This window comes from Rattus norvegicus, chromosome X (genome assembly GCF_036323735.1).
Source record: "Rattus norvegicus strain BN/NHsdMcwi chromosome X, GRCr8, whole genome shotgun sequence".
Taxonomy (NCBI): Eukaryota; Metazoa; Chordata; class Mammalia; order Rodentia; family Muridae; genus Rattus; species Rattus norvegicus.
In genome coordinates, this window is record NC_086039.1 from 140,573,297 (window position 1) to 140,584,598 (window position 11,302).

An 11,302-nucleotide genomic window follows, 5' to 3' on the forward strand; every position below is an offset into this window, starting at 1 on the left:
TACTGAAGAAAACAGGCATACCAGTGCCAGTGGGGTGGAGAACTGCCGGTGAGGACTTCAGCCAAGAAGATAATTTAGTTCACATCTATTCTCAGGTGTACCAGAATAAATTCTTGCTTGTCACATACCGGGGATGTAAGGAATGAAAGGCACCTCTTCCCGCCATACCATTGTGGAGCCATGTTACATATCCTGTAGTATACACTTTTAAAGGTAAATAAATATACTATGTTCTACTTCAAAAATTGACCAAATTGTGGGTCATGTATAGAATACTGCATGCATTTTGTTAACACACACGTCACTCACTTTTTACTGACGACACTAGCCACGGACACACACGATCTAATATCTAGCACCGTATTCCCAACAACACACTTTATATACAATTAGAGCTTACGTTAGAAGAAATACCACAAGAGAACACAGCACTAACACAAGACAAAAATAGTAAATTGTCAATAAAGTTAGAACAGATGAAGAGGGGAAACTCCGCTCACGTCTGAAGCAGCAAACTAAAACCAATCTTGTTTTTTGTCTCTTTTAACGCTAAAGAAAGACAGCAGTCAATCTTTACACAGCAGACCTTAAGTGTACACATTGCTGTGGTTTCCCCTCAGTGTGTATACTGCTAAGATATGGAGGCTTTGGGAGGCAGCGATGGAAACCTAACTTCTATTGGCAGCCTTTGTGTTCTTTGAAGATTCTTATCCTACTTACCAAAAAACCAATAAACTTGTCAGTGACCTGGCAGTGGCCAAGTTCAGTACATTTGAGTTTTCCTGTACCTTTCTCTAACCTATTTTGTAGCTTATAGCCTAAGTGTGCTAATGTGCACGTTAAACATTTGCCAAAGAGAAAGATCTCACATATAATTGGAATGGTTTCTGGTCTTCATGGGTTTTAGGCTATAGTTTGCTGTTTCCAGCACATGCTTCTGCCTTCTTAGATGCTTAAATTTGAGAGTGGTATGAGGCCTTTAGAGGCCTAGAGTAATAAGAAGAAATAGAAACACAGTTAAGTCGGGAGAGTGTTAAAGGCCCTGACCAGATTCCTTATGTTAACACTTAACTTGCACCCAATTGTTCCTTTAATCCCTTTTTTGTTCCCTGGAAGATGTTGTATGTGTTGTCAAATGGACTTACCACACTCGTACAGGTTCTGGTTCCATTTGGATTTTGGATTTTGAGAAACAATTTTCTTTGTTACACTTTGCTGGGGGCTATTGAGCTTTCAAAATAAAATAAGACGTTCAAGAAAAATGTTGGAAACACATTTGAAGTCTTGTTTTCTATGTAAGGATGTGAGAATTTCTATTGATATGGCAAGCATTGCCACCTCTGAAGTCCCTTTAACTACTAATTTTTCTATTTAAATTGTAATGGAAAAATGAATGGAAGTGCGAGGGTTAACTTTAGATATGATGCCTTGTCTGAGGTTTTCACAAGTTCCAAATTAGTGAAGTTGAATTCAATAAACTTCTCGTGGACAGACTGATCTGACAGGCCATTTCAACATTATTTGGTTGTATCAACTCTACTGCATTCTGCACATGGTAATCCCACACCCTCACAGTTCACAACCGTTTACCTTTCCTCCCTTGAAGAAGCTCATGCTGGAATCTGTGAGGAGGAAGAGATAAAACGTCATTTCTGACACATATTCTCCTCTGCATTTGTACAGAGAACTTACAAGCTTTAGAGGGAGCCACCAGTTGAAAAGACATAGATGCATGTAGGAAGGAACCTATCTATTCTCATATGGAGAACCTACTTTATGTTTATTAGGGTACAGAGATAAAAGAGACTTCCTATGGATATAAAATTTATTGGCAGTGTGAGTTTTCTAGAACCTTGGCCGTTCATACTTGAATTTCTTTCTTTTTGTCTTTCTTCTTTCTTCATTTCTTCTTGAGACCTGAAAATACTGTTTACTCAAAAGATCAGTTTGAAATAAAAGAAAGTAAAACACAGTGGCTGTCAGAGGTCTAGAGAATTCTTATGAGCATCTCAACTCAGTCACAGAAGGGAAAGAGAAAAATAGTGGCCAGATTTCTTTCCTGCTGTTATTCAAAAGGGAGACAGAAAACATTTGTGTCAATTGTCCTTTTGCCATTTGCAGAGTGGTTAGTCCCTGCCCCATTTAGTAGGGGAGGGGAGGGTGCAGGAGAGGAGAAGAGAGATAGAGAGAGAGAGAGAGAGAGAGAGAGAGAGAGAGAGAGAGAGAGAGAGAGAGAGAGAGAGAAACACACGTTGTTTAGCTTCGTGAATATGACTTATTTCTCCATTTCTTCCTTTGACCTAGCTCCTCATTTCAGGTTTGCCCTTTTCTGGATCCCCTTTGAAGACCTAGAAGCTTTCTTTATGGTCTCACTGTACAATCCACCTTTGTTGCAGCTTGTTTTATAGTCTTTTCACCATACCACGGGACTCTCTGGTACAGAAATCTGCTCCTATGGTGATCCATCCATCTAGCTCTGCTTTTTGGGCTCCATACGTGATTTGGTCAATTTCTTTTCTTTCAGCTGAACACAATAATGTAGCCCCGACCCATGAGTTCCTGACCTGAAGGCCAAGCAGTCCTTATGTCCATAAGCATTGCACTTCCTTTTCTCAGAGCTAAAGCGGACATGTGATAGCTCTGGGGAGACAGGCAAAATACCACGAACAGTTCCAAAGCAGATAGCCCTTGCTTTGGGAAATCTAGAGCCTAATATGTGTATATCTGTCTATATATTTGGTGGGGATCCTAAGTCCATGCTTTTCAGGAAAGATCCAAGTCCCTACTTCTTCCTTCTATTTATCTGCCATGTGGTGGGAAACGATGCGTGTGCAACACCTTTGCCTGAAATGGTAAGCACTGGCACTAATGAGATTGTGGGCGGTGCGCTGAATAGAAAGCTGCTCTTGGTTTCTGTTTTTGTGTACAATTAAAGTTTGCCTTAGTGCTAACTTTAAGGTGAAGTAGCCGAATCATGAGAGGGGATAGCCTTGCCTTCAGTACCTCCCTCTGTGCCAGCTTCAGTTTCGCGAAGCTCAGGATGGCTATCGTCTACAGAGGTGCTTTTCTTACAGGTTAACTTCTTCAGTACCTCCTTGATTTCCTTCTTAATGCTCTTGTGCATATAGCCATAGACATATGGGTGGACGCAGCACTGCAGGAAAAAAAGCCAGATTATTATGGTGATCACCCACTGGGGTACCTGGGAATCGATATCCACCCACACAGCCAGCACTGCCAGGAAGCAGTAGGGCCCCAGAGACAGCACATAGGAGAAAATGATGATGAAGATCACTCTAGCAGCTTTGCACTCATAGCATGGAGGCAAAGGTGGGTTGCTGGTGCTGTTTCGACGACTGGGTGGACGGCTCTCTGGAATACGCATTGCCTCGACATCATCCTCGTTGAAATGGATTTCATCCATGCCAAACTCTACGTCATCTTCGCCCACGTAAATGTTGCACTGATTGACATCTCTGCGGTCCGTGTTTGCCTTTGCGCTGCTAGCCTGGATTTCAGTGCTCAGTTCCAGCCCCTCCATGCTCCCATTACTGACCTCTTCACTGCCCATAGCCGCCAGGATACTTGCACAGAAATCCAGGCTTCCTGCTCCGGTCTTCATGCTGCTGTTCTCAGCTACCATGGCACCCTCATCCAACATGCTGGTGCTTTCCTGACCACCTTCATCTTGGTCCTCAAACTCATTCTCGTCCTGGCATTCATCCCTCTTTGCTCCCTGTTCATTCTCATGCACCACAGAGTCCTTGACTCTGACCTGGAAGCGGTGGCTCTTGGCCTTATACAGGAGAGCTTGCTGCCTTCTGGCTGCACCAAACACCACTGAATAGCAGGCAATCATAACACCCAGTGGAATAACGAGGAAGGATACCACACTGACAACGGTATAGGCAGGACTGTCACCCCAGATCATGGAACAGAAGGCATTACGGTCGTCAAAAGTGGCGTGGCCCCAGCCATAGAGTGGAGGTGTGCTCTGCAGGAAGGCTGCAATCCAGGTGCCATAGAGGAGAATGTAACTACGTCGGTTGGTCATCTTGGATGGGTAGGAAAGAGGGTGGATGATGGACAGGTAACGATCTATCGACACCACCACAATGGTATTGACACTGGCAAAGGCAAATAAGTGGGTGAGGCTAACCAGGGCAGTGCAGAAGTGGATGTTGAGAGGCCAGAAGAAAGGAATGGCAGTGGACACCACCCAGGGGGCCACGAGAGCAACCTGCAGCAGGTCAGTGACAAGCAGGTTAAATATGAACCGGTTGGTCACCTGCAGCAAGTGTGGCTTACGGTGCAATACATAACCCAGCACTACGTTACCCACAAAGGCTACACCAAGGATGATGAGCAGCACAACGGAGCGGATGATGCCGTGAGCGATGCTAATAGGCATCTTGGAGAGGGGCAGGCACACTCGGCTGCTGTTGTTCTCTTGAGTACTGTTGGTGCAGCTGGATGGCATGGTGATGTCACACAGGCAGGAGAGAAGATCCAGCTCAATGTCTGCCCTAGTAGGCAGCGATGCTGCACACTATCTATATTGAGGACGAGAAAAACATGTGGGCATTCTTAGTGCCTTGCAGAGACAAGCCTCTGAGACCAGCAGCATTGCTGCAGGACCCCTTTCTTCCATCCCTGTGCAGTCCTAACCCCGATCAGAGCAGCTTCTCTGGCTCTTTGACTAACGCTTGGGGTCTCAGTGCTGGGGGCTCTTCTGTGTTAATGCTCTTTGTCTTAATTGTCCTTTCTGTTAGCAGTGAGCACTCCCTTAGCATGTCCCCTTCAATGTCTCTTGGGTTTTCTTCTATCTGGCTGACACATCTGTCTCACTGACACATGCACTCGTACTGTGTATCTGCTGCCTATGCATCTAGAATTCTCTCTCCAATGTTATACTGGGGCACTTTTCCTCTGTACAGAATATATGCCCCTGTTTCTATGGGCATTGTCTCATCCTTCACACTCTAGTCTGTTTTTCAGTTCCCCACTGGCATGGGCATAGTCAGTCTATGTCTGGTAGTGGCATTGTCTGTCTTATAATTCTCTCTCTCCCTCTTGCCCCCTCCCTCCGCTCTTCCCTCACTCCACCCTCTCCCATTCTCAGTTCTTTGTCTCTCACTGTCTCTCAATCTCTGTGTATTTTTTCACTAGTGAACTTACCCTATTGCTATGTACGCTCTTTTTTTCCTTGGGTCTCACACCAACACCTGTGTGATTACTCTTTCTCTATGCTTCTCTGTATCCCTTCCTGTCTTCATGTACTGGTGTTCTCAGTACCTAAATTCTGCTTCTTGCCTCACCTTTCCCTCTCCTGGTCTCTAACCCTCAGGTATTTCTAGGTATAAATTCTAGTTAATCTCTGTCTCTCATTCTCAGCACCCCAGTACCACTGCCAAACTCTTTCTCTACCTCTTTTAAGGGACACACATCACTGTCTCTCAGCAGCCTTCTCTGAGAGCCCACCACCACCTTAGTTTCCCCCCAGCTGGATCTTTATCTCCTTGTACCTTTCTCTGCTGACTTTATCTTGCCATGGAAACCAGTTGCTGTCGTGGCCTCAAGGGCTTTATCAGATAAAAAGCAGTTTTTCAATAGCGCAATGGTGGTTGAAGCATGCAAGGTGGATACCTATTACCCTGCCCCATGTCCAAAATTCACTATATTCTCCAAAATTCACTATATTCTCCAAAATTTACTATATTCTCCAGCGGGCTATCAGTGTCACCCGGAGGACTGGAGGTGAGGGGAGCGAGCTGGGAAGAATGAAAATAGGGAAAGAGCCAGGTGTGAGCAAGGACAGGAGCAGGGGTCTGAGAGGGCGAGAGTGAGATACCCCAAGAGGTGGAGAGAAAAAGAAGGGAAATGGGAGACATAAAGAAAAGTAAGAGACTGGTTTAGAAGGAGAACCAAGAAGGAACAAATAAAATCTTAAGAGTGGGAGAGAGAGGGGGAAAGGGAGAATGGGAGAGAGTAGGGGAACAGTAGGAAACGGGCATGGAAAGATGGAGAAAGAGCTAAACAGAATAAGAAAAGAGGTTGAGAAGAGAGATTGTAGGAAAGGAAACAAGAAAATTAGGTAGGAAGAGAGGATACATTAGAGAAAGTGCCCAGGATATTCAAGGGCAACCTGAGAGCCCTAGCTGACCGACCGGCGCGTGCCACCTTAGTTACCTCTAGCCTTGGCAAAGGGGTGCTCTGGCGCTTGGGGTAGGGGACCGTTTGGGATGTAGGACTCGCTAAAACCAGAGCGGAAGCCCGCAGCTTACCTGTTGCTGCAGGAGGCTTTGCGCAGCAGGAGCTGGGGACCGATCCCTCGGGGCTCGCCGCGCTGTCTGGCCACCTTTCGGGGCACAGGCGGCTGCGAGCTCGCACCGAGTGGAAGGAGCAGCGGGCGCGGCGGGAGCGGGGCACTGAGCCTATGCCCGCACGTCCAGCCAGCGCACAGCGCCACAAGCTCTGAGCTGTGGCGGGGGCGCGCGGCTTCTTAAGGCATCGCGGTGCCCTCACCTTGAGGCGCCCCCCCTCCCCTTTGTCCCCGCCCGCGCTGGTGACGCACGAGGCCCGAACCCAGAGGAGCTAAGCTGGTGGCAGCGGCGGTGGAGCGGGAAGGAGGGAGGGAGGATGACTCGCGATGGACCCACACAGATTCTGTCACCCTGCATCCAACTGCAGGCACTCTGATGCTCACAGACTGGAGTTGTCACCAGGGCGAATTTTCATGCAAACCCTAGCTTCTAGCCTCTAGCTCCTAGCCCCTGGATTTTGGGCAGAGTCACTGCCACTGACTTTCAGAGTATTTATAAAGAGAGGTTGAGAGATTCTACTCTTGATCTCTGAAGACCTTCCCCAAACATGGGCTGCCTTAGATTCTCAGAGAGGAATCACACGGCTTTGATTTTTCACTAGCTCCTATAAACAACAGTGTCTTACCTGTAGGCTTCAGGACCATACCACATGTCATCTTAGTTAGACAAGCTGGGTAATTTATCCATACTATCTGTTTAAAGCCTGTTTGCCAGTCTCTCTGCGTCTGTTTCTGTCTCTGTCTCTTTCCCTTTCTCCCTCTCCCGTCTTCCCTTGTTGCCTCCCTCCCTTCTTTGTCCTTCTTTTTCTGCTTCCCTCTTCCCTTCCTCTTCCCTTTTTCCTCTCTCCTTCACCCTATAACATCTTCCTCTGTTTTCAGATGCAGCAGAACAGAAGGGTGCCCCCACCTTGTGAGACAAATACTGCTTTCCACTTCCTAGAGACAGAAGCAGAAGCCAAGACTATTTTATTTGCCCGAGTTCAAGTAGATATCACAGTTATTTGATGAACCAAAACATTCTGCTCTTTTGAAAACTTGTTGAGCATATACGTAGAGCAGGCCAGAGGAGGAACCTTCTTAGGATAAGGGAGCATCCGGGAAGGTGTCTTTGATGGATCAGGGAGTGTTTTCACTTGTCTGCTTCTAAGAGAGGAGGAAATTCCTTGTAGGCAGCAAAGGAGACAGATGCTCTGTTACATAGAAGTGCATGGTCAGAGATAGGGCTGCATGCCAAGGTTGGGAAATACAGAAGAAAGGCTGTGTGGCATGGCATTTTACAGACAGCCTTGGGAGACTTGGAAGGCAAATCTGAGGACTTTGGGCTTTAACGTGACAGAGAACTGTTGGAGATCTGTTCTATTATGAGCAATTTAAAGTATACACAATTATACTGAAACCAAATAACCCATTATGTTCTTTTCACTCAAGCTGAATACTGACATGTGTTAAGCCATTTGTGTTCATTGATTTCTCTTTTATTCACATGCAAGGCAGTGTGGTGAGGTTTCTGCTTCTTCATGCTCTGCTTGGGTGGAGGCAGATGGGACATTGGATGGAGAAATGGTAGAAGAGATGATGCCATAGGAAACACAAGAAGAGCTTGACAGGGCACACAGAAGAGTCTCCAGGAAAGGAGAAATTAGCACTTGAGAGGAACAAGAGGCAAGAAATATTAGGATGTTACAGGATGACCACAGGATTCTGAGATAGTTGATTTGCGGAACAAAAACATTCTCTCTTCTTCCTACTACTTGCCTCTGGGACAGGGAGATGAGGCGGGTGCATCATGTCCCAGGATGCTCTTTGGATTTTAAGTCCTGCTTTTTCTCTTAGATCGTTTGTCTTTTTCTGCTAGGCCTGATTTTATCTTCCCAAGGTTGAATGGTAAAAAAGCTGCTCGTTTTTCCTGGAGACAGTTTCTCTAACAATCCCCCACTATTATTAATCGTAGCTTCACACTGACCGGAGTGTAGAGTCCTGGGCAGCACACACCGTTAAGCATCATTTAATTCAGACTCGATTATTTTACAATTGCTTACGAAACAGTCAAGCTCCTTGCTCCAAATGGCCAGAGACAAACACCATTCTTTCCTGCTCCTTCTTCTTTGTTCCTGGGGATTCTCCTGAGACTGCCAGAAGTCGGCAGAGGACCCTCAGATAACCTGTGCATACATGTCCAAGGTTGGCGTCCCAGGGCCAGTTCATGAAGTCCACAGCTATAGTCATGAGTACAGTGAGAGCTGTTTGATTGGGATGGAGTGTGTGTGTGTGTGTGTGTGTGTGTGTGTGTGTGTGTGTGTGTGGTAAAGCATTGTAATTCATCATATACTAATAAAACCAAGAAAAAGCTGGGGAGAAATGCAAGCCACTTTTGTGTACGGGGACATGTACTCCACTGCTTCATTCTCAAGGGACTTTCCACTTCATACCTGAGCGGACTTGATGCCTTTGAATTTCAAAGACATCTGGATATCAACTCCTCAACATAGGACACTGGAAGAGCACTGAGGAAGGCAGATGTGACTTTAAGCCCTGGTCGTTCTTATTTTTTAATGACTTAAGGAAACCTTCAACTAGAAAGCCTTTGAAACAACAGAACTACTTCCATAGTAGCAAAGGGGACACTAAGAAGATGGTACTTAGACAGTTAGAGGAGATGGCAAAATTCTACTAATAAGAGAAAGTCCTAGAGCCCAAGTAAAGTAAAAAGCTGGAATATTGGTCAGCAGCATGGTAGCCTCCAACTTGTCAGATTCGGAGGTCAAGTTTATCTACTAACAGTGAAGGAAGAAGTTGGGAGGCCTGTATCCTGGTCAGGTATTGTTTCTTATCATTGCTGCTGCTGCTGCTGCTGCTGCTGCTGCTGCTGATGATGATGATGATGATATGATGATGATGACGACTGGATGACATAATTACCAAGAGGTCTTGGAATGTTTATCAGGCCCTATGCTTACTTTACTGTATTTAACCATTGAAGACATTCTGCTTTGGGGGATTAGTACTGTAGTTTTAGAGGGGACAATATCTTGTACACCATTAAGGAAAAAAAGAGGCTGGAGAGATTGAGCAGGGACTAAGACCACTGACAGCTGTTCTAGAGACCCCGAGTTCGATTCCCAATACTCATATCACAATTTATATCCTTCTGTAACTCCAGTTCCAACGGGGATATGATGCCTTCTTCTGGATTCTGTGGGTGCTGCATGCCCACATGCAGGCAAAACATACACAAAATAAATCTCAAAAACCAAAAAAAAACCCTGCCAATTGTTCATTGTTTGAAAGGGGCTAAAATATGAGATGACTAATTAATTATAATGCTAATGTGCTATAGAGCAATAACTGCCCTTACAGAGAGTTTAGGTCTATATTATTCAAAATAATCCAGTTAAGTATTGAAGCTAATTGTTAAAACCAATTCTGGTTGAAACCAGCGTTTCCTAGGCTACTTTAAGGAAGGGTAAAGACAGCAGGGTTTATTAAGACTTAGGCAAGACCAAAATATTTGAGTTCAGGTGAAAAGGGACTAGGAGTCATTGGTCTTGTGGGAGTACAAATACCACTACAAAAAAGTTGGCTTTCTTTTAAGGAAAGCAATCTAAATTCTAAATCACATGCCTTCCTACATAGGAAGTTCACAATAAATCAATGGAGGAAATATATAGTTTTGTCCTGGAGTGACTGCCATGCAAATGTTTTAATTTTTCAATGCTTTGAGGTACTCTGGTAGTATTTACTTTCAGACAACCCCTAGGAGTTGTGTCTGCAAAATTCAATCAAAATGAAATAGCATCTAGGTGGGAGTTAATAATTGTCCATTCTATAGCCCAGGGAAGCATGAAGTTTGGATTTCAAAGCTAAAATCTATCCACATAAACTGGGTTATAAGAGGAACAGAGTAGAAAATCACAATGTGAGTGAAGGCTTGATTTCTGTGGCCAGCTTACAATGTGACTTTGGGAAGGCACCACCTTTCTTGATCTCTGTTCTATAATACATCGAATGAAACCTGCGAGGAGATGGGTAGGGATGGGAGTTCTGAGAAGGGAGGGAGGAAAGAGGGAAGGAGCTGCATAAGGGGGTACTGGGAAGAAGGGGGCTGATATTGCCTTGTAAAGTGAATAAATAAACACATATACTAAAAAATATTCTGACCAGTTTATAACTCAGACTTCTTACTAGTTATCTGGTATTACTATGAGTGTAAAACCTAGTCTAACCCAGATATGTTTTGATGTAGAGATACACTCTGTGTCTAGCCATTGAAGAATAACAGGGGGTGGATTTAGCTCTTTACCTCATGCAACTTTTAAAAAATGTGCCAATCACATGAAATAATGACCCTTAGACGTTTGGAAAAAATTCCATACAAGACAATAATCCTTAAAGGAGGGGTGAGTTCTCCAGTTGTTCTAGTGTGGGACCTAGAGAGAGTGCCCATGAAGCCCAGACTGAACCTACATATCCCTAAACTGAAGAGACATTTTAAATAGAACTCAGGTGGTATGAGTGGCCCCAAAAGAAAGCTCTGGAATGTCTGTGGTAAGTTCCTCACATGTCTTTGGCTGCATTTTGATCACATTCACATGAAGAAACTGTACAAGGTCAGAGCAAGAAACACTCAGAAAGAAGAAAAGGGATTTCTAGAGCTCTCATAAGTCTAGGAGTTGCTTAGTCTTTCAATTGTCAGTCAGAAAATGACCACACACTATTCAAGTCATCAGGCTGAGTGCTCAGGAGAAAAAGAGATTGCCTCAATGATAGAGTCCAGTGAGCCTTAGTGCAGTTTGTCTGTTCCAACATAAGAAAGCTTAAATAAGCATTGGAAGGCTCCAACTACATCCTTGCCAGCATCCACTGTCACCTGAGTTTTTGATATTAGCCATTCTGACTGGTGTGAGGTGGAATCTCAGGGTTGTTTTGATTTGCATTTCCCTAATGACTAAGGATGGTGAACATTTCTTTAGGTACTTCTCA

General features: G+C 44.8%; 1 protein-coding gene across 1 annotated transcript; it reads right to left on the bottom strand.

The window, feature by feature from the left end:
- Positions 1 to 2,521: 2,521 nt before the first annotated feature.
- Gpr101 (G protein-coupled receptor 101) lies at positions 2,522 to 6,438 on the bottom strand. The gene is made up of 2 exons (NM_001108258.1): positions 6,285 to 6,438; positions 2,522 to 4,553 (listed from the first exon to the last, which is right to left on the bottom strand). Exon 2 carries the CDS (start codon positions 4,478 to 4,480, stop codon positions 2,954 to 2,956), a length of 1,527 nt encoding a protein of 508 aa, NP_001101728.1. The 5' UTR covers positions 4,481 to 4,553; positions 6,285 to 6,438; the 3' UTR covers positions 2,522 to 2,953.
- Between the last annotated feature and the right edge of the window lie 4,864 nt (positions 6,439 to 11,302).